This window comes from Drosophila miranda, chromosome XR (assembly GCF_003369915.1).
Source record: "Drosophila miranda strain MSH22 chromosome XR, D.miranda_PacBio2.1, whole genome shotgun sequence".
NCBI classification, from domain to species: domain Eukaryota; kingdom Metazoa; phylum Arthropoda; class Insecta; order Diptera; family Drosophilidae; genus Drosophila; species Drosophila miranda.
The window spans coordinates 26,314,565-26,338,540 of NC_046674.1; the positions used below are offsets into that span (position 1 = coordinate 26,314,565).

The 23,976-nt window shown below is 44.2% G+C and overlaps 1 protein-coding gene across 15 annotated transcripts; it reads left to right on the top strand.

Annotated features, from left to right (window-relative positions):
• Positions 1-23,955, top strand: LOC108152347 (syntaxin-binding protein 5). Of its 15 annotated transcripts, none has more exons than XM_017281611.2 (23): positions 5-214; positions 4,584-5,182; positions 5,506-5,603; positions 5,730-5,918; positions 6,604-6,738; positions 6,821-6,884; positions 6,949-7,156; positions 7,252-7,327; positions 7,416-7,570; positions 8,070-8,251; positions 8,338-8,820; positions 8,880-9,022; positions 10,586-10,763; positions 13,802-14,864; positions 21,382-21,498; positions 21,590-21,712; positions 22,124-22,243; positions 22,314-22,778; positions 22,868-22,976; positions 23,050-23,136; positions 23,210-23,305; positions 23,374-23,498; positions 23,601-23,955. In XM_017281611.2, the coding sequence occupies exons 2-23, from the start codon at positions 5,060-5,062 to the stop codon at positions 23,855-23,857; spliced, it is 4,596 nt and encodes a 1,531-aa protein (XP_017137100.1). In that variant the 5' UTR covers positions 5-214; positions 4,584-5,059; the 3' UTR covers positions 23,858-23,955. The 15 variants fall into 15 exon arrangements, with proteins under 15 accessions (XP_033242289.1, XP_033242287.1, XP_033242288.1 ...); XM_033386395.1 differs by lacking the exon at positions 13,802-14,864 and adding an exon at positions 18,641-19,340; XM_017281613.2 differs by lacking the exon at positions 13,802-14,864 and adding an exon at positions 18,641-19,226.
• The last annotated feature ends 21 nt before the right edge of the window (positions 23,956-23,976 follow it).

Genomic DNA, 23,976 nt, shown 5'->3' on the forward strand with positions numbered 1-23,976 from the left:
ACTTAACTAAAGCTAATAACAATACTGTCGTGTCTGTTTTCTGCGCGTTTTGCGAACGGATTTTCGCCTTTGTTTTTTTGTTTAGCTCGGGCATCGTGGCCAATAGCAATTGCAGAGCAATGCATTAACTAATTGGTTAAGCGTGACGAGTGTCAACGACAACCTGTCTGTCCAGCGCGGCCACCTACGCAGGAAGGAATTCGCCATGAAACAGGTGGGCGCTGTGCGACAGTCGGTCGGTTGTGTAGTGGACTAGGGTGGTCACCTTCAGAGGGGTGTGTAGGTGTTGGATGTGCTCTTCTTTTGTTGTTGGTGCTGATGATATTTTGCTGACGATGATGTTATATTGGGTTTGTTTTTTTAATGTGCATATGCAAATTCTATTGTTTTGTTGCTGACTATAATTGTACGCAATACGTACGTCGTGCATATGGTAGTGTGAGTGCTGGTGTGTGTGAAAGTATGACAACATGTTTGCATTTGCGTATTGAGCGAAGCAACTCTTCAAGCCGGGCCATGCCCTGGCTTACCCTAGCCCACTCCTTCAGATGAATCACTAAAACTAGAGTAGAAGAGTAAATCTTTGACGTTGACATTACACTACGCTACACTACTCACAGCCACATGCACTCTCATTTGCCACCGCTTATCAAACAAGAGCTGGCTGTTATTTACATATATGTGTGTGGACCCCTACTCTCTGTGTATGTGCATATAATGTATATCTTTATCGTTATACGCGCTCTCTGGTGCCCAACAAGTTTCTTATTAGTGGAGATTGGGGAAGATTATGTACATTATTCATATGACGCAAGAGCTTTTCTGCGCGCGTTGTTCCTTTTATTGCATACTTTGCTGAGTTATTGATAATGGCGTCGTCGTCCTGGTGCCTGGCTGCCGCCCCCGTTAGTTTGTGTGTTTGCGTGTGAGTGCGTGCTCGCTTAAAGGACATTTAGCACATTTCCAGGCATAACTCATTTCAATTTCAATGCAAATTTCCACCAACATACATATTTACATATACACTCGAATATATGTATGTGTTTGTAGGTGGGGTGTATTTACATTTTAGCAGATTACATTTTTTAGTATGTACGGGTACGTACACCCCCTTCCACCCTTCTTTAAACAGATATGCCCCGTCTTCCGTCTTCACACTCGCACTCACACACACACACGCACTCCACCCACAACAAGTATCGATTCCTAGGGTTGCCAAGCAGTGCCTAAATCTAGGCCTAGAAATCAAAGCCAGCGGTGACAACCCTTAAACTCTTTGCTGCTGCTTTGCATAACCACCAGGAAGGATGTGTGTGTGTATATGTACCATATACATACACGTGGGGGAAACTGCGCGGAAACCAATTTCCCAACCATTTAGTTCAGTTTTCGGTGAAGAGCGTCCAGACGCGTGTCCCCGTAGCTAGGAGAAAAACCCTCTCAAGAAACATCCATTTGGCCATAAAAACAAAATAAAAAAACCTCCAATTTAAGAGAAAATCGCAAATCAAAGACGTCGCTGCTCTAAACTGTCTCCAGATGTTTCGCAACAGTAAATTGTGTAAATGTCCAGAAACTAGCTGTAATTTGAGCATGGTTGGGTCCAAGTAGTGGGGCAGAGCGAGAGAAGGAGTGTGTGTGTTCTGGTGCTGTGGTGCTGCCTCTGCTGCTGGTTCTGCTCCTGCGCTGCCTCAACAAATTTTACAGTTCTGTGTGTGTGTGTGTGTGTGTGTGTGTGTGTGTGTGTGTGTGTGTTCGTGTCATGTGACCGCGCGCGCAAAACATTTTGCATTGTTTTTGCTACGTTCTGCTCACGTCGCTGTTCCCTCTGCTGCTGCTTTCCTTTCCTGTACGCGAAATTTTGGGGGCGCCTAGCGTAAGCATGCGCAATGGTCCCCACAATCTGGCGCTACTACATAGCGCTCACATGTTAGCTTCTGCTGCTGCTGTCCCAGCACACGTGTGCAGAATAAGTTCACGAGATTATATTTAAGGCAAGGTTTAATTTAATCCAATTTTCGCTGCCGTGAAGTATGGCGCATTAGCAATTGGCCAATTGGAATTCCAGAGGATCAGCCAGTCCATACGGCTGGTGTGTGTGTGCCTGTTCCTGTGCCATTTAGGGATAGTGTGTGTGTGTGTGTGTGTGTCTGAGAGTGTGGGTGCGAGGGAGTGCGATAGGAGTGTGTCCTGTCCTGTCCTCGTCCTAGTGAGCATCCCCTCTGTGTGTCTCTCTCGCGCGCGCTCTCACGGTCGCACTCTCTGGGCAGAAGAGGTGCAAATTCCTTCGCACTGGCAGCACACACTCTGCCAGAAGTAGCAGCAGCAGAGGCAGCAGCAGCAGAATTGGCACCAGCCTCACAGTAGCCAACTGACCAGCTAACCAGAAGCTTACTTTTTGTTGTCTCTCTTGCACGGAGATCCCCTGTAATCTCGCACTGAGAACTAAAGAAACTAGAAATAAAACGGCGATAGAAAAGCTTTAGAATAAGCACCGTTAACGGCGCGCGCGATTCGCTCACTCGATATTTGTTTGTTCGTGTGTGTGTGTGAAGAAAATCAATTGACAGGAATTTTGATTCAATTTTTTGTTAGTTTCTTTCTCTCTGTGAAGTAACACCTTCCGCCCCCGGGCCCCCCGGGCCACACAGATAGATGCTGTAGAACAGACTAGAGCAAAAGAAAAGGCTGCCAAAGTGCGTTCCCCTCACCAATCGTCCACCAATCGAAAGAAAGCGAAAGGAAATAACATTCGTTATTATCGTTACTCTTTTTTCTTGTGGCAGTGCATATTCTACTTCTAGATGTGTGAGTGGCAAGTGTGAGTGCTGCGGGCAACGTGCGCGGAGAGGAGAGATGTAGTTTAAACAAACAACAAATATGTGAGTAGCAACAAGCCAGAAATCAGTAAAGGTAACGGCAACGCTAACGGTACCCCAATGTCCGTGTGTGTAAAAAAATCTGTAAATCGAGGTTATCTATACGCACACATGTACAGTGAGTAAGTGTCGCGTGGGGAGGGATAGGGGGAAGGAGGGAGTCAAGTGAGAGCGAGAGGGATATGCTTACGTACACATATATACATACACAGATTTGAGCAGCAGCATCCTACTCCCCTACTCTCTCTCTCTCTCTCGTTCTCATCGTCTTCGTGTTCCTCTCCCGCACACTCACTCACTCTCACTCCCCCCAACGGTGGCATTTTAATCATCATTAGAAGAGGGGGAGGCGGGTGGGGGGGGGGGGGGAGGAGTACGGCACACTGTCATTATCACCCCCTCACCCACTGGGCTGGAGTATGGGTAGTGGTAGGGGGGTGGGGAGGGGGGGGGTAGGTCTGTCGTCGGTCAGGCGCCATGTGTAAGCTCTCTCTCCTCTCGCTCCCCTCTCAGCGATGTTTGTTTTGCGGGAATTAAATTTAAAGTATGGCAACGATTTGCTTTTCACTTTCCTGTGTGGCTCCCTGTGGCTCCCCCCGATCCTACCCACTCGATTTTTTTTTTTTACTGTTGCGCTCATTTGTCCTGCCGACTCAGCGCTATATACACACACACACACACACACACACAAATATACCACAAGTGTGTGAGTATGCCTACTCAATTGCGTGTGTGTGTGAGTTTGTTTGTCAAAGCGTAAACAATTGCAAAAAAAAAAATATACAAAAAAAGCAAAGAAAAAAGCACAAACAACAGCAAAAATAACGGGGAAAACAAGGAAAAAGGAAAGCTGACTCAAACACGCGACTGTATGTGTGTGTGTGCATGAGAGTGTGCGAAACAAAAAATCGATTTGTGTGCCATCAAAAAGTGCATATATAGGCAGCCCATATATCTACATACATATATCCATATATGGGTATCTATGGCATACACGTGTCTCTCTCTGTGGGTGTGCGGAGGGGTAGCAAGAAGCATTCATACGTTGTGCAACATAATGTTGCAAACAACGAAACGAAACGACTTTCAATTAACGAACAACAATCGTTCGGGGTGGTGATGGGGCGGAGGCCCTTGACAAGGCAGAAATCCATTTAACCTTTGAATTGAATGCAAGTCCCAGATTGATTTCATTCTGGGGCCCCCCCCCCCCCTCCGCCCCCTCCTTGCCCGCAATGCAACACAACGGGTGGGTGCAGTGGGTTACTGTGTGGATGCATGGGAAGCAAAGTGCTGGTGCTCATGGGGCAATCTTAATTAATCAACGTGTCCCTGCCCCGGAGGAAAGAGGAAAGGCAGAAATCAAGGTTTATGTAATCCCCTGGCACTCAACAAAAAAAAAAGAAAAGAATGAACAGAACAGAACAGGAAAGCAAAAACCACTCTCGATAGACAATTGATGTGCAATTGTGTGTGTGTGTATATATGTGTGTGTGTGAGTGTCTTGAATGCTATCGATATCGGATGTGGAAAACGGGATAACTGTAATCCAGAACAGATGATTAATCTATCAAAAGTGGAACATAATTAAGCTCTCTTGAAGCTCACAAACAATCAAAAATATTGAGTGGATCGAAGTTTTGTTGTTGAATCTGATCAATTTACTTATGCCTATGTATCTTTCCGTTTCCTTCTCGATTTCAGCTATCAATTCAACTATTGCTAACCTAGTTTCACTCCCCAACAAAAGAATCAAAGAAAAATCAAATACTACATCGAGATCTACCAAACATTAATTGCCAAAAACAACAACTAATCACTCTCGGAATCCAGATCCAAATCAGAGCAAAAGCAAAAGAAAGGGCCAACATTTTTCGGTACTCCTCGCAAGCTGAATCCTTTCCCTCCAGGCACAACACCTCTACACCAAAAGGCACCAACTCTGTCCACAGCCAGCTCTAGTTCCAGCTTGCAACCTCCGACTCTCACTCACTCAACCCGGTAAAACGCTAGAAATAAAAGGAAACCACTTTCGGAAACCACCTTCCCCTTAGCTAGAAAAAGAAAGAGAGAGAGAGAGCGAGAGAGAGATCCAGAAGATTGCAGAAGTACAGAGAGTACTGAAAGAAGACGAAGGAGTGTGATAGAGGAGGAGAAGGAGGACGACTCATGTTAGAAAAATGAAAAAGTTCACATTCAAAGGAGTTCTAGATGGATTTCGACAAAGCGTTCAGCCCCAAGCCACACGACAGGAGCAGGAGATCCAAGAGCAGCTCAAGGCCGATCATTTCACATTGAAGAAAGTAAGATATCGCCAGAAAACAAACAAACTAATGCTGCCCAACCCAATCATAAGAACCGATCACCCCAAAAAGTGAGCAGACATCGCGACATGGCATCTGTTGCAGCTAGCGGGTGTTTTATCTGGTAGCTGTACCCTTTTGAATCTATCATAAGACACACGCGGCTATGACCGATGCCCAAACCATCCAAGATTCAATAATTAGTAATCAATAATCAGCAATCCCCCCTCCACCGCCCCAGTGGAACTCCCCATCTGGAATCAGCATATATTCATTCCATCTAACGCTCTTAATCTCAACCCTCCCCATCTCTCTTTTCGCAGACCTTTCGCCATGGCTTTCCGTACTCGCCCACATCCTTTGCCTTCGATCCGGTACAGAAACTAATAGCGATTGGGGACAAATCGGGCTACATTCGCATGTGAGTGCCATCCTTATTTTGCTGCTGTGTCTGTATCCTGCCGTCTCTAATTGGAAACACACATCTGTTTCTGTTTCTTTTTCTGTTTCTCCTATATTTATTTATGAATGCTTGAATCGCATGCAGATTGGGAAAACCTGGCGTCGATGCCCATGCCAAACACGAGGGCGAATCCGAGTGCGCCGTGCTCTTTGCCCAGTTCCTGGTCAATGAGGGGGCCCTCGTCACCGTCACCGCCGATGACACCATACACTTGTGGAGCATACGCCAAAAGACGCCGCGCATTGTGCAAAGTCTGAAGTTTCAGCGGGAGCGGTGAGTCCCACCTACGAACCATTGAAGGGATGATTGGATGTTTTAGCTTTTGAATTAACGAGTGAAATATGCCAGTCTATTGGCAATCATCGATGAAACTTGATGGGAAATTTTAAAGTGGTATAGAACACATAGAGCAGTTCTTGGCTGCAGCTATACACCTGCTATACAATTGACCATTGAACTGTAAATCAATTCGAAAGATAAACTCTCCCAGTAACTAGCTGACAAGTCAGTACGAGTACGAGTAGGAGTATTACTGTAGTAATTCCTTCAATTAAAACAAATATCATTATCATTCGAAATATGAACGCGAACCTTAGGTCAATTGATATTGCATTGAATTCGTTTACGAATGAAACATATCGAATTAAGATCATTCTTTAATTGTTCTTTTAATAGTTCATAAAATGTATACATGTATATTCTTTTTCGAATCTATACACAAAGAAAACAGTAACTAATGCATCTCTATTAGTTAGCTACTTAATATTCTATCAATTAGAACTTCAAGAACTGGTAGTTTTTGGGCTCTCAGAGCTCTCATCCTTTTGTGCCTTAGAAACAGTATCGAAAGCAATAATTCAAGGGGGATCCATTAGTAATCATTGATGTCATTCATTATCGAAACGTACGAGTACGAGTATGCTTACGTTTTTACATTACGTTTATTTCCATATTGCAGCGTGACTTGCATACACTTGCCCGTGGGCAGCAAATGGCTGTACGTGGGCACTGAGAAGGGAAACATACACGTTGTTCACATAGATACATTTGCACTTAGTGGATATATTATTAACTGGAATAAAGCAATTGAAGTGTAAGTACGAGTACGAGTACGATACTGATGGGAGTCCTTGATTATATGATTTCCATTTCCGTGCTCTGTGCTCTGTGCGCAGGGTTAGAACTAGTCATCCAGGTGCTGTGATTGCGTTATGTGATAATCCATTGGATGCAAACAAGGTGAGTACTGGCCACAGAACCGTGTACATGGGCCTCCGTACTGATTCTTTTGTTCGAAACCTAGTTGCTTATTGCATTTGAGTGCGGGCTGCTTGTGTTGTGGGATCTGAAGGCGAAATGCGCTGAGATACGATGGCAGGCGGCCGAGGCTGTCAAGTCCCTGGCCTGGCACTACGAGGGCAAGTACTTTGTATCATCGCACACGGATGGCTCCATTTGCTCGTGGCCAACTAGGCCCCAGCCGAAGCCCCAGTCGCAGGTTTGTCCGCACGGTAAGTTCTCCTCACTCCCCCGTCTTGCAGCCACCAAACGATCCTGCCTCCTGTCTCCTGCATCCACTGATTGATCTCTGCTCTCTCTGCTTTAGCAAAAATCAACAAAGATGGCAATGCGGAAAAGTGTAAACCGATCTATAAAGTTGACTTGAAGTCCAGCACAACTGGGTGAGCACTTTTTGCTAAACAATTTGCTTATGCTGCTGCTGCTGCTGCTTTACTATTGATAGTTCATTTCGAATTCATTTTATTTCAGTGAAACTTTCACAATTTTCTCTGGTGGCATGCCGTCGGAGAAGGGCTCAAAGTCGAATTGCATCACCGTGATGGTCGGCAAGGCCACAACGGTGCTAGAGATGGAGCATGCTGTATGCGATTTCATCACCCTCTGCGAGAATCCCTGGCCATGCGGTAAAGTCTCCCATCAGAGGGCATGAGCAGAACGAATCATGGGTTAAACATCAATATGTACATATGCCATTACCTCTGTCTGTTGTTTCCATCTGTTCATCAAAGGGGATCGTCTGCCCGACTAGAATACATACTTTCAAATTGGTTATGCGCTGGTTGCTATGTAGTATTTGCTATAGCTTGCTATAGCAAAGTAATGATGAGTGATTAGATTCATCTGTTTCCATCTATTCCTACAACTTAAACTAGATATGTTTATTATATATTGCCAATACAACTATCATCCTAAGAAAATTGGCAAACTGGCTTAAGATTAGAAAAACATAATTCTCAAGTAGTATTTCCATTTGTGTCTGTTCGCTTATGGGAAATTCGTATAGCGAATGAAATCTACTGCATAGTATGTACATATTTGGAATGTCTGCCTATGCCTTTGAATGAATATCGATCGATTTATTGAACTAATAGTGTTCCTTGTATTTTCCCTTCCGCTTTACAGAGACCCAGGAGCCCTATGCAATAGCTGTGCTGCTTCAATACGACTTAGTATTAATAGACTTATTAACACCCGGTTTTCCCTGTTTTGAATCGCCTTATCCAATGGACTTACACGAATCACCTGTTACATGTTGCACATATTTAACCGATTGCCCATCGGATTTGGTTCCTGCTTTCTATTCAGTGAGTAGTAACCTGCCTCCGCCGCGAGCGTCCCTGGGCCCTGACCCTCAATAATGATATAATGATCTCTCTTGTGTGGTCCATAGGTTGGTCGGACAACGACAAGTAAAAAAAGTTGCTTCTCGGAGCGCGAATGGCCAATATCGGGCGGGGAGTGGTCGCCGGCGTCGTGCAGCTACTCGGAGATTGTCATCACCGGGCACCAGGATGGTAGCCTCAAGTTCTGGGACTCGGGTGCCGGCACACTTCAGATACTCTACAAGCTGAAAACGGCCAAAATGTTCGAGAAGCCGCGCACTCATGCGGCCCAGGCCCACGCGGATGCCGACAATCCACTGGCCGTGCATCTGATATTCCTCTGCTCGGAGTCGCGACGCCTCTGCGTGGCCGGGGCCATGGGGCAGGTGATGTTGTTTAAGTTTCGGAAGGTCGAGTCCACATCGGAGGTCCTCGTGCTGGAAATACCCATACTCTATGAGAATTTTGATGACATTTACGGCACGAGTCCCGAATGCGATTTCCTAACTGGCCATCAGGTGCAGAAAACGGAGTCAAGTGACTCGGACAAGGTACGGTACATGGATCAATTCTCTCCATTCCCAATTGATTGTTTTGCTTCCACTCACAGACGACGGACTGCTCGTTGAAGGTTCGCTTTGGGGCACAGCGGAAGCCGCCGGGCTTTCAGTCGCAGTTGGTCTGCCTCACCACCGGACCCAATCGCCGGAATGTTCAGGTCACATCGCTGTGCATCAGCTCCAGTTATGGCCTGTGAGTAGTGTAGTCCACACACATACGCTTCTCCTGGCTCTCCTCCACTCCTAATGTCATCTCCATCCTGCCACACTCGCCTTAACCATCCATCGATCCATCGATCCATCCATCTAGCCATCCGTCCATCCATCCAGCCACACACGTACACACACCACCAACCACCACTGCCACCTCTACCACCACCAACCCACCAACCAGACACCGGACACGGCAAAAGCGGACTTAAAAGTACCTCAAAGAAACCAAAAGAAAAAGCAAACAAGCAAAAAAAAAAACAAACAAATACTTAGACGTAGTCTAGTTTGTATTCGTATATGCATGACGTTTTCTGAAAGCGCCTGAGACTTAGCCAAAGAAAAAAACAAAACAAACTCGTAACTCTCGTATCGCTCGTATCGCTCGCCGACTATTAAGCCTCCCCCGCCTCTGCCCTAAGCCCCCTAAGCAGCACCGCTTTTGTTGAATTTGTTTACGTTGTGTATTCCGTAGTATGCAACAGTTGCAAGCAGACCGAGAACCGAGTATCGAGAATCCCACTCCCACCTGGGAGGAAAAAACCCCGCCCGAATCACAAACCAGATGAATAGATCAACAGACAGTTAAAGATACCGATAAAAATACGAACGAACACAGATCCCACGATACCCAAATCGAACCGATCATAACTAGACAAAAAACTATAGACTAGTCGAAAAAACGAACCGAGACTGGAACCGAATTGTAGTGCCTGGTGTGTGCGCGTGTGTGAGTGATGCGCATCGACAAAATAATTCATTTATTTGTCTTTAGCTTTAGTTTTTATTAGGATTTTTAGTAATTGTATTTCTTGGTATTCCCGTTTTTTTTTTTTGTTTGAATTGATTTTGTTTTGTATGCACTTTATCGGGATATGCATATACCCCGCGTACCACGTACATATTACGTATATCTTTGTTTTACTTTACTTTCGCACCTTTTTGTTTTTAAAGTCTCGGTATATTTGTTGGTATTTATTAGTAATTTAGGCTATTTCTCTGGTAATTTCATGCTTTTTCATGAGTTTTGATTTCCACATTTAGTCTGTATTAACCCCTTTCTTGCAATCAGTAAAGTATTTATTGTGAAACAGCAGCAGTTTCTTAGAATTTTCCGCATATTTCTTTATTTTATTCATTTGATTATTGATGCAGTTCAACTATAATGCGCTTTGTTTGTACTATTTTCAGCTCAGAATGTTTTTCTTATTGGTTTGATATCATTTTGGTATTTTTCTTGTATTTTTTTATGCTATAATTTTTTGTATCTAATTTGTTTCTAATCTATAACTCTTACGTATTCTATTTATATTTATACTCGCTATTTTTTTCTTTTGAAATTTGTTCATATACATTGGTACTTTCCGTTTTCCGTTTCATTTTCATACATTTTCAGTATTTTCAGTGGTATGTTTTTGGTATCGTGTTGCGATACATACATATATGTATATTGTATACGTATACGTATTGTTTTCGTTTTTGTTTTTGGCGTTGATTAGTATGCAGTTGATTTTTGGAAATATATATGAATATTTTCTGTTTTTAGAATGGCTTATGGTACCGAATATGGACTTGTCATAATTGATATAATCCAAAAAATTTGCCTCTTGAGTGTTGCATGCCCCGATCTGTATGGCGCACATGATCCTTACTCGCGAACACCAAAAAGTCCGAAACGCATTGAGAATAAAGAGGAGCAGAGCCGATCGCCCAGCTCAGATCAGGTAAGTGCCCTCCTCCTCTCTCTCTCACACTCTCTCTCTCTCTCTATCTGATCTCTGATCTCTGCCACCGAGCTAAATAGCCACAGCGAAACCGATTACACCGATTATATATACATACATATATATATACACACAGACACATACACAAGAATACACTGATATATCACGCACACACACAGACAGACATTGACACAGACACAGAAACAGAATATCCGTTAGCGGAAACGGAAACAGAAACAGATACACAGACAGACTGAAAAGTATTCGCCCCCATAAGTATGCTACGGAAATCGAGACCTACACTGAACAACCAGTTTCTTCTCATGCATACATATCTCACCAAAAACATATACATATATACATACATATGTATGTATATCTATATCTACATATATCTATATCTATACCTATACATAACATACTGTATATTTGATCTACATTTAAGCTTTGATTTGTACGAGTAATTACTGCTAACCAAAATTGATTGATTACATTAATCTATAGCTAAACCTTACATATTTGTATGACATAAACGATTTTGTAGACAACAGATTTTGTTTTGGTTTATGTTTTTTTGTTGTTGTGGTTTTTTTTGTTGACCTTTTGTTCCCCTCTCGTTCTCTCTCTCCCTCTGCCTCTCTCTCTCTATCTCTCTCTCTGTCTCACTCATAGTATTTTTTTGGAATTTGTGTGGCATTTTTGAACTGAAAGATTTATAACCGAAACCAATACTTAGACAGACACACACACACACACACACACAAATGCAAGCAAGCAAGCGTATATGTATATCTATTTATATATCTTTATATTTAAACATTTCTATCTAGTCATACTAGCTTAGTGTTTTTATTCTAGTACGAGTATCTGTATCTTTTTGCTAGTGTGTACTGTACGCCCCCTCTGACGCGTGTCGTCCGCGGGCTGCTCTAGCCCCACCTCCTTCTCTAACTCTAACTGTCTATCCATCCTGCTCTCTATTTCTAACTATGGCTACCTATCCATCCTTTTCTAACTCTAAGTACTATCTTTGTATCTATCCGTCCTGCTCTCTTTGTACGGTTTCCTTTCCACTGTTTCTTCCTTGAGTTTGATGCATTTTTCTCTCCCTCTTCCACTCTCTATCTCTCTCTCTCTCTCTCTCTGTGTCTTACCCTATCTCTGTCTTCCTTTCTCTCTCTTTCTTTCTCTCACTCAGTCTCTGTCTCAGAACGCACAAAACGCAGCATGGTAAATCGTACATTAATTGATTGATTGATTTTTTTTTTGGGTTTTTTTTGCACGAAAGCTTGCCTCAATTGATTGATGATTGATTGATTGGTGTTTCTTGATTTCATTTTTGTTTTTTTTTTTTGGCATACATTTGATTGCCACGCCCAGACAGACCATCGCATTGACATGCCTTGAACACTGATTGATGGCTTTGATTGTTGTAAATGTGTTGTGCTCTGCTCTCCAAATCCCCCATCTGATTGATCTGTTGTGTCTGTCAAGCCTAGCGAACACCCAAAAAAATAAATAAAAAAGAAACAACAATAACAACAGCAACTAAAACTACAACAAAGAGAAACAACATTAAAAAAATAAATAAAAAATAAAACAGAAACAACAAAAACTCCTCTCTCTCTCTGTCCCTGTCTGTATCTCTCTCTTTCCCTCTCTCTCTCTCTCTCTCTCTCTCTCTCTCTCTCTCTCTCTGTCACTGTGTACTAACTCATTGATTGATTGGAACGAGTGAAAGTATGCGCGTGTTTTGGCCTTTCTTTCACCTTATGTAACATATTCCACAAATCCACTCTCTCCCACTCAATGTTTGATATACATATACACACATACAAAGCATTTGCATAATATAACATGATTGATTGATTGATGGATTGAAAGTAGTAACTACATTTGAATTTTAACCCCAACCAAACAAATTTCTATTCCAAATCTTAAACCTAAACATAAATCTAATCAAAATAGTTATATTGCCTGTGCGTGTGTGTTCAATCGTTTGTGTATGTGTATGTGCCGTGCGTGCGTGTATAAGTAGCACAAAAACTGCAGCTTAAACTGTTATAAACCCCTTTGTTATACCCGTTGTATAACAGACTAACTAAAACGTTGCCTAAAGTTTAAACCTCTTCTAAAACAAACCCCCAAAAACCAAAAAAATCTAAGCAAACCTTTAACTAACTTGTACATACAATATTGTTGGTACAGTACTCTCCCACCCCAAAACACCCCAAGCCCCTAAAGCCTTAACCCCTGTTCCCCCTGTTAAACCCCACACACACACACACACACACACACACAGAAAAGAGAAACGAAAGCTTTGAGCAAACCAAATATGCAAAGAGGAGAGGAACAACAACAGTGGAGTGAGAAAGCACTCGTTATTCGAGAGGGAGCGAGTGCAATGACTAGCTAAGCTGCACCGGGAGAGAGAGAGCTTACCGTAACATTAACGGGAACTCTGCAGAGTGTGATAAAGACGCCAAAAATACTCCTAGCAGGATGAAACATTCGATTCCCCTTCTTTTGTGTAAGATCTCACTAGATCCAGAGGATTGCTTACCGGGGGAATGTTTTTCCCCTAAGTATCTCAGATTCTGCAGTCCCCAAGACTTAGTCTTGATTTCAATTGAAAGCCTTGTGCAATTAAAACGCTTCTCATTCAATGAATTCCCAGCCGTTTCTGGGACTAGCTCAGAGTATGGTCGTCACATCTCGTTAGCATCTCGCTAACAGCTGAAAAAACTCAACGTAAAATGGTGTGTACATGCTGATCGGTTGCTCCTCCCCAAACTGATGTGCTCTTCCTTTTGCCTCTCTTGGTTTGCCGTAAAGAAAATTAAAAATCAAAACAAAAAAAAAACAAAACCAAAATATGTATCTATACCGTGCTACCTCCCTCCCCCCCTAACCCTCAAAACCAAAACCAAAACCAAAACCAAAACCCACCGACAACCAGAACCCCAACGACAACTTTTATTTGATGCCTGATCGAAAACGAAATTATAATTATGCCCCCAACACCCCGCTTAATCTAGCTGAACGACACGACTAGCCCGGACAGTCCATCGATCGAGTTCATACCCGAGGCGACCGAGGCGTATGCCACAGGTGCACCCGCAACCCCGGCGTCGGCTTCGGCGGCCGCCAACGAATCCTCGAGCACCTCGCGGCCCACCTCCCCCAGCAGCGGTCCCGATTCGGCGGCAGCATCAGCAGTGGCAGGGGCAGTGACGGGTACAGGGACCGGGACCGGGACTGGGACTGGGACAGTCGCCTACCCGCAGCAGGTGATCAACAGCAGCCGGGAGACGCTGCTGAGTGGAGCGGCGGCGAGCACGGCCGCCAGTGCCGCCACCGCCATGGCCAAGAGCCCACTGCGCGAGGAAGTGATGGCGGCGCCAGCTCCCAAGGAGCTGCAGGACCGACGCAAGTCGATGTCCTGGAAAACGTTCAATTTGAAGCGTCAATTATCGAAAGTCAATATGAAGATCGGCGGGCTCAACGTCAACACCGATCTCGAGTCCATCAAGAACACCTCTATTTTCTACACCCCCAAGGAGAGCTCCCCGGAGGGTGCCGGCGAGGAGCCAACCACTGTCGCTGGCGCTGGCGATGGCGCAGGGGCTGCCATAGTCGCTGCCGAGGCCCTCGAGTGCCGGGAGGAGGATGCAGGGTTGGCGGCGGCCAGCATGGCGCTCAACAGCGAAGACCCTGAGATGCCGATGCCATCGTCGTCGTCGTCGTCGGCGGCGATGCGCGGCAAGTTCCGCTCCTCCACCACGGACTCGCCGGACGGCTACAGCGGCGAGGTTATTTTAGCGGCGGCTGCATCAGCGGTCAGCGGTAAGCGCGTGGACTTTGAACAGTCTCTGAACAGTGGTGCAGAGGGCGGTGAGCGGCCCAACAACCTGCCCCTCTCCGGCGAGTCGCAGGCGCCGATAAAGCCGACACGGCAGCGGTTCAAGGAGAAGTCGCGCGACCAGCGTCTGCTCTCTGTTCCGAACATCAAGTACCAGCCGCGTGACCTGCGCGGCGGGGTGCGGGCCATGAAGAACGACGTGTCGCCGCTGATGGGCGGCAACCTGAGCAAGAAGATGCGTAAGTATGGCCCCCATCGGGGTCCAGATCCACAGAGAGAGCGAGCCTCTGTCTCTCTGTCTTTGTCTCTCCATCCCCCTCTTTCCCTCGCGGAGAGTGTACCCCCTCCCCCACCCTTTCCCTCTAGCTTACAGAAGAGCGAACGAGCGAGCGGGCGTGCTGTGTGATCGCTAGGCAGCAGGCAGGCAGGCAGCGGCAAAAAGAGAATCCTCTCCAATTTGGCATCCATCCTTCTCACACTCACACACACACACACACACAAACACTCGCTCACATACTCACTCAATCAATCACTCCTTCACTCAATTCATAGACCGGAAGAAAAATGTATCCATACACCACTTTGGATGGGAGATAGAAGTTGCTAGAAGATTTACCATGCCTTGCAACGGAGTTACCCCCCTTCCTACCGGTACCAGTCCCCCCAGCCCCCCTCCTTTTCCCAGTGTTCTGTCGCTGGTTCGCTGTTGAATTTTCCCCCTAGTACCTGCCGCTTTTGGGGCACCTCTTTTCTGCTGCTTCCCATTTTGGGTTTCTCTCTTGGTTTTTCGCTTCTTTCTGTTTTTGTATCTTTGCTTTGTTTCGATCTTTGTTTTCGTTTTGTGCAAGATGTAGTAGACATTAGCCGCCAAAAACATAAGCAACTGTACTTTTAGTACCCTTTAATCTCCTAATTCCAACCACCCTAAACCGACCTCCGACCCTCGACCCCCGACCAACCACCCGCCTCCCTGCGCATTGGTGCCCTATTGTACGGCTAGAGATGTGCATAAATAAGATCGTAAATCGTAAATCCGATATCCAAAATCCAAAATCTAGAGCTGAGAAAACCCTAACCTAACCGAAACCAAAAAAAAAAGAAAAGACAAGATCCTGCTTTTTGTTGTTTTTTGAATAAGAACCAAAGCGCTGAAACAAAATTGCATTTTGTGTATAGAAAAGCTATGTATGTAACATGTATGTACTTTGTAGAGCATACTATTCTAGAGAGCATACAAATCAGTGAAAGATCAGTGTAATGTAAATGTATTCTAATATAATTATAATACTACCTACGATATACTAATATAACGAGTATGAGAATAAGCAACCAAAAACAACAATGTAATGCCACATACATAACATAAGCACTCCAAACAAACAAGCAAACAACAAAGAAACAAACAAACAAACAAACAACAAAACTCTCAAACAATCGACAAATCAAAAATACTTTTGAAATCTCTTATCTATGCTTCTTCTTCTTATCCTCTAAAAACTAGACAACGGCTGCAGAAGAGCTGCAATACAACTGCCTTTATGTGATTGTATGGAAGTTCTTTGGTAAATCATTTAACCACCACAACAACAACAGCAACAAGAAAAACAACAATCACAAGCAACACCAATCACCACACCAGGCACCACACACGCACAGTCGAGTCAATCACTCACACAGCTCACAATACAATCACAATCACAATCAAGCACAAGCACCACCATCACAACACCAGAACACCACAACTCCTCAACTCCACAACACCACAACACCACACCCATATACATACGAGTACAAATGTGTAAAGTAACGTATAAAATTCTGCAAATATCTACATACATACCATACATACACACATATATTTTATAAACGTACCTTTTAAGACTTGATATAGTACATTTAAGATCTGAAAAGTAAGCAAAGGGAGGGAGCTTTCAGGGCATTCACCACAAAACACCACACCACTATACACCTCAGTCTACCTACCACCCTATACCTATGTATGTGTATGCACTGTGCAAAACAAACCTAAAACCTAAAACCCAAAGCCTTAAACTAAAACTGAAAATACGAAATTTAAATGTTGATTGTTGTGCTGTAATACAAGCCCCGTATCCGTATATTCTTAGCGTGTAAGTTCCATCAGTCATCGACGAAACGGCGAAGCATTCTCCCACCCACCCATTCACCACCAACAACTCTACACCACACCACAGCAAAATGACTACTGATCGAGGTGAGCCAGCAGCCGGGTTTTCCAAGCTCCAGGGGCCCAGCTCAGCTTTCCTGTCAACTGTCCATTGTCGCCTGTCCCCTGTCCCCTGTCGCCTGTCCCCTGTTTTTCCTTGGGAATTGCATTTGTTGGTCGCCATTCTAGTTGCAGGTTGAGGATTTTTCTCTGTCCCTAGACCCAACACCACCACCCCGTCCCCCTTGTCCAGCGGGGGATTTGTGGGGAAAACTGTCGATAATAATGGTGATCGATAGCTGTTTGAGTTGAGCATTTCTGCGTTCCGTTCCGTTTTTCGTTGGTTTCTTCCTTTTCATTTCGATTTCGATTTCTCGATTTAATTGTATGTGTGTTCTGGCTATCGATAAGTCGATACATCGCTTGCAAAAGGCTTTCAGCTTTCCCGTTAATCGTTGCTTTTGCGTTTTTTCGTTATCGCCTAGAGCTGCTTTTTCCCCCCCCCAGTTCTTACATCTCACTTGTACATAAAAACCAGAAAAAAACCGATGATTAATAAGAAAAAACAACAAAAATTTATTAAGCTTTAACCATATACTACATAAACTCCACACATACATGCATATATAATATACATATATATATATATATACATACTTTGCTAATTATGAATCGAATATTCACATATAATACACACGCTAATATATACATATACTTAAACATGCATATGTACATATGTATATCACACCCCAAGTACTACATGTGTACGTGTTCTATATATGTTTTATCTCTCGTATGCAGCAGATATACCCATCAGTTTGTTCGATCTGTCGTACATATAAATACCTACACACATATTCTGCATACATATCTGTCTGTCTCCATCTCGCTGTCTATCTCGCCCGTATTTTTTATTTTATGTCTATACACATACACATATGTACATGCAGTATATTTCATTGTGTTGATTGTCGTGATTGTGTTTAATAAATGTTTAAGTATCGTGTCCCGAATCACGTTCCTCGAAACACTGCCCGTCACTGCAATGGACCAGTCCACCCATGTTTTTCTCGCTGTGTACTCGTCCTTACATATACATACATATAACCGTTGCACTCGTAAGAAAAATAAATGTAAGTTACTAGAAACTCACTCAAACACTCACATCTGTGTTGGTCTCTCATTCACACGCACCCCTGTGTCACACTCACAAAACACTCACATCTGTGGGTCGTGTCATTTATTTTCTCACTTTAACGCATATCCCACTGTACTACTGTACTACTGCCTCTCAATCCTCTTTGCCCCCCCATCTGTGATCTTTCCATATCTTGTGTCTCACTCAAGCACACACCCACACAACCACATAGCTGACATCTGTTCGGTCTCCACTCACACCCACACACATGCATACATATATCTGCTGGTCTCTCTCTCACTTTCTCACTCTCTTGATGTTTCGTTTCTTGCACTCGTTTCGTTAACAGTTATGTTAAGCTTTTCGCAGACAGAAAGTATGCTACACATGCTCACTCGCACATACACACACACACACACAAACAAACACTCGACACAGCACAAAAAAAAACCCACAAAAGAAAATCCACAAGCAGAACAAGATGTAGAAGAAGACGAAGAAGAAGAAAGCAAAAGAAACAAAATGATGATCTGTGATCCGATCCATTCAATCATTTAGTGCATTTATCTTTCTCTCTCTCTCTCTCTCTCTCTCTGTCTCTCTTTCTCTCCCACTATGTGTGTGTATCTCTCTCTTTCTCTCTCTCTCGTGTCTCCCCATTATGATTACCGTTTATTTCCGGATTATCTCAGATCAACGGCGGAGCCGGCAATGCGGCGAATGCAAGCGCAGCCGCAAATGCATCGCAGCAGCAGCAGCTTCAGCAGCAGCAGCAGCAGCAGCAGCCCCTACAGCAGACGATAGGCGGCGGTGGCGGCAGCGATCCTTCGTTGCTGTCATCGTCCCCTGGGGCAGCGACAACAGCAGCAGCCTCGTCCTCAGCGTCCTCGTCGTCGACAGCAGCAGCAGCAGCAGCAGCAGCGGCAGCAGCATCAGCATCAGCAGCGGCAGCAGCAGCAGCGGGATCAGTTTACGGTGCAGACGATGCAGGTGCGGGTGTTGCTAGTGTCGGTGTCGGTGTTGGTGTTGGTGGTATTGGTAGTGGCAGTGGCAGTGGTAGTGCCAAAGCTGGCGCAGGTGCGGGCGGCGTTGGCGGCGTTGGCGTCGTTGGCGTCGTTGGCGTCGTTGAACATCATCAGCAGCAGCAGCAACAGATGCAGCAGATACTCGTGCAGCAGCAGCAGTCAAGCTTGAGCTCTACGTTGGCGGCGATGCAGTCCTTTGACGTTGATTCATTCGATTGCGGTGCAGGTGGAGGTGGAGGCGGTGCAGGTGCAGGTGCGCATCAACATCAATATCAGCATCCGCATCCGCATCAGCATCAAACATCCGTAATACAGCAACAGCAGTCAGTGACATCGTACGAGTCCCTAAAAAAGTCCAAATCACAAGGTGGGAGCACAACAGAGCACAGTGTTTACAAACTACAGCAAACAGCAACCAAACTACCGTTAACAGAGCACAGTTTTGTTGGCAGTAAACGGCTAACAGCAAACAGCAAAACTACCGTTAACAGCCAGAACCACATGAACAACAACAAGCAACAACTACAGCAAACAGCAATACTGCAACAACAAATGCACCAACAAATCACAGAAACAACATGCGTTCTCTCTCTCTCTCTCTCTTACACAGACACACACACATACGTGTAGACCCTACCCACCCACTCTCGGTGTCTGACTATCTCCGTCTCACTCTCGCGCGTACACACAGCACAGCACAGGTCACACACACTCTCTGTCTTCCTCTCTGTCTCTCTCTCTCTCTCTCGCTCTCGCTCGTACACTTTCTGTCTCTGTCTCTCTGTCACTTGACACGTTGCTTGTGTGGTTTGCCTTTCGCCAGAGGCACGCCCGCCATCCCCCCCTCTCCCCCTCAGCCAGCCCCCAGCATTTCAGCGGTGTGTGCGTATGCGTATGCGTGTGCGTGTTCGTGTGTGTGTGTGTGTGGTGCTGTCTTTGAATTTGGATTTGAATTTTGATTTGAATTTTGGTTTTTTAATTGGTGCGCGGGGGGCGGTTGGAGTTGGAGCTCTATCTGTCTCTTTTTCTCGCTCGTTCGCTAGCTCGCTCGCTCTCTCTCTCTCTCTCTGTCTGTCTCTCTCTTTGTACCCTTAGATAATTCTAGATAAATATATAACTGCATATGAATATGTTCTCTCTCTCTCTCTCTATCTCTCTCTATCCGTCGCTCGCTAGCTCGCTCGTTCGCTATCTCTCTCTCTCTCTCTCTATCCTCGTTTCTCTCTCTTGCTCTGTTTCTCTGTCTCTTACTATACCTATATATCTTTCACTCTCTCTCTCTCTCTCTGTCGGTATTTGTATTTGCATTTGGCACGCTTTAAAAATGAAATAATAATAAAACAAAAACCAAACAATAACGATTACGATAACGATAACAGCAACAATTAAACCAAGAATTATACTAACTGGAATATACCACCTACTACATATATAGTATAGAGTACAAGCCCCCAGATCGGAATTTGCATTGGCAAAAACTCTCGACTTTTGCATAGTTCACACACACACACACACACCCACGCGCACTCACACTTTCACACACTACCACACATACATATGTACATGCATAGAGCTGCACACAAATGCAAGCAAGATTTTGTTTGGTTTATATTTAGTCAGACGCCTGCCGCTTAACCGATTGCACTCACTCAATCTCAATCCATAGAAAGCTTACCCAGCAAAAGATTACCTTAACCCAAGTACTCGTATACACTTATTCGTAGAAGGAAAACGAAAATGAAACCCTAGAGCGGTGACCCCAAAGAATAGCGTATCAAGTGTTTTTCAAAATCATGAAACCATGGAAAATGTTGAGTATTTATTTGTATATCACTTTGTGTGCCGTTCTAGGGTTAAACGGCCGCCGCCCGTAGAGGTGTACGTACAAGATGCCGTTAACTTTCCTTCAGGGCTGCATTGTGCCCGAAAGAAGAATGAAGACGGCATCATCACACACGCAAACCCATACACACACCCACACACACAAGCATAGAGCAAGAACCGCAATAATTAGGCAGCCTAGCGATTTGATAGTTTTGTGCAAAGCAAAGCAAAGCAAAAAACAAAACAAAAATAGTGCAAAAGAAAGGCAAAAACAGTAATTCTAATTCGAATAGAAAATAAAACAAAAATTCGATTAAATATTTAAGCAAAACTAATTTGCCTACTACCGCCCGCCGCTTTTACTCTCTCTCTCTCTCTCTATTTATCACTCTATATATATCTATTTCTCTATCTGCCTCTCTCTCTCTCTCTGTTTGACTTGATAATATCATAAAATATTTAACAATTTTGATGTCATTTTGTTTATTCTTTTGTCTTTTTTCTGTATCTGTATGCGATCATCAACTAAACAAATTTTGACCCTGAAAACAATGAAAAAAACAAACCCCAAAACTAAATTACAGATAAATTGGATGGAACTTTCTCACGATCCAGATCATCGTCAATGTCCAGCATTGATATGTCTTCCTCTGAATCTGTTACCTGTTTAGCTTTTATCGAGAGTTATGCAAAACGAAATGGTAAAGTAGAAACCAACAAAAGTAGAACAATCAGCAATAAGCTTTAATCTGTATTCTTTGTTCTGTATTCTTTATTCTGTATTAATTGTAGATATTTTGACACTTGTTCCTACTTTGTGGATTGGAACTAGTTTCGGTTCAATACTGACCTTGTTCATAACCATGCCGGAACGAGATGTGCGCAAATCTCAGCCAGTATTGATAACAATAAATGGTAAGAACGAATGGCCGAGTTTACCAGTACAATGTATCATGCCTCAGGTACTGGCTCAACGATTAAGACACATTCCTTACTATCGCGCCGTCGTAAATACAATCGTCTCAGAACCTCAAAATCAGTCACTTCAAATTGGAATAATTCTTCATATGGCTTCATTTTGGCTGTGTTCATTTCATTTTCTTACATAAGTCAGCTATCAATTTAAGACAACAGCACATAAACACATCATGAATCAAGAAAATGGATCGTACTTTGTGTATTTACACTCCATTTCATAATCACTAAGCACAATCGTTATAAATCCATCACCGATCCCTGATCAAGGTGCGATGGTGGACGCGGCCAATCTTTAAATCTCTCTAATCTTCTATCTAAATATAATCTGTTCTGTTCTTTCTGTTGTAGGCGGCCCCGTGGTTCGACTCAAAGGCTCCATAACTTCCATGTCTTTTTTAGACTCATACGGATCGATCATACCCTATACATTTGAGACCTGGCGTGACGAGAAAAGGGACAAGACAGATCGTAATCTATCCCATTCTATATACTACATATATGTATATTACCATCCATTACTCATCCGCATCTGTTGCAGGCACACCCACTAAGAGCAGCAGCCGCACCAGTCCCACTTTCACACCAACAACTGCCAATACAATACCAAACACTTCGGTCGCTGGAGGCGTGGCGGGTAGTGCCGGTGGCGGTGGCATTGGCATTGGCGGTGGTGGCAGCGGTGGAGCAGCCGCTGGAGCAGCAGGAACCGCTGGCGCTGCAGCTGGCAGTGGGGCTGCGGGCAGTGTCAGTGGGGCAGCTGGCGCCGGTGCAGGCAGCAGTGGCGCTGTCGGAGGCGTTATCAGCAGCAGTGCGAGTACCAGCAGCAGCGGCATTATCGGCAGCATCAGCACCGGCCTGGAAACACTCACCGATCGACAATATATCGTTATTGCAAGCGAGAAACAAACAAAAGTCTTCGATGTGGCCAATCAGTGCTGCATTAATCGCATACAATTATCGGAAATGGATTTTGCAGTCAAGGCAGAAACTATCACGATGAAGGGTATGTATAAGAATAAAAAACTCGATCTGCCCCCCTCCCGTCTGGAATAAAACTCTCTCTCTCTCTCTTCCTCTCTGTCCTTTTTTCAGATGGCTCTTGCTTAGCAACCTATCTTTCGAATGGCCATCTAATGGTACATAGTCTTCCTAGTCTAAAACTGTTATTGGATACTGATTTCTTACCGCTTATGGAGTTAAGGTGAGAGCAGAGCTCTGGTCTTGAGACCAAAGAAACCCTTTCGATTGCCATTTCTCTCTCTCTCTCTCTGCAGTTTTCAAACAAAATGTAAACAGGGAATTGTGGATCCAATGCTTTCGATATGGGGTCAACAGATCATTGTTCATGAAGACACAAATCAGTAAGTGGTTGTAGCAAAGGCCTGGTCCCTGCAGACTGATTTCATTTCGTATATTCTTGTATATCCCACACAGAATATCAAAAATTTTTTGCTTTAGTCATAAAGGTCATGGATTGTACATGGCATCGCCCACCGAAATTCAAAAATTCACGATATCATCGGAATTCTGGTAAGCTACCAACTTACAGCCTCTGAATAGTACCCTTATCCTAAAGGTTTTTTTTTTAAATTTTTCAGTCAATTTATTTTGGAGATGATGGGTGAACTATATTCGGTACACGAAATGCCCGAACAACCGAAGGAGGGTTTCTTTAAGGGTCTATTTGGCGGCGGGGCCAAACTCTTGGATCGCGAAGAGCTTTGTAAGTTTCCACAAGAGTAGAGTGGCTAAGAGATTCCCTTCAAAACATTGGACTCCGTTCATTAAAACAATCGCTTCGGTCGCATCGTATTTTTGTTTTCAGTTGGCGAGCAGAGCGGGAAAGCAAATCGTTCGGTTGCACGGCATATACCCGGTCCCAATTTGGAGCAGCTCGGCACACGTGCTTCCACAGCCGCATCGGAGATTAGTCGGGCGCACCAGCTGGCCATGGAGCGCGGCGAGAAGCTCAATCTTTTGGAGGAGCGCGCCGAGCGTATGGCCAATACAGCTCAAGATTTCACCGGTACAGCGCATCAATTAATGCTTAAATATAAAGACAAAAAGTGGTATCAGTTGTAAAATATCTATTTTAGGAGCCAATTCTACCACAGTTATTGTAATATTGCTTTTATAACACTTTCTACTACATTACGAGTAAAGTACACTTATTTAATTTCTGTTTTCAAGTCGTCACGTTA

Excerpts from the sequence above, each read along its gene's own strand:
- LOC108152347 (XM_017281611.2), top strand. The coding sequence starts at position 5,060 with ATGAAAAAGTTCACATTCAAAGGAGTTCTAGATGGATTTCGACAAAGC. Across the intron at positions 8,821-8,879 it reads AGTCAAGTGACTCGGACAAG|ACGACGGACTGCTCGTTGAA; the intron begins GTACGGTACATG and ends TTCCACTCACAG. Across the intron at positions 21,499-21,589 it reads GAGTTATGCAAAACGAAATG|ATATTTTGACACTTGTTCCT; the intron begins GTAAAGTAGAAA and ends TATTAATTGTAG.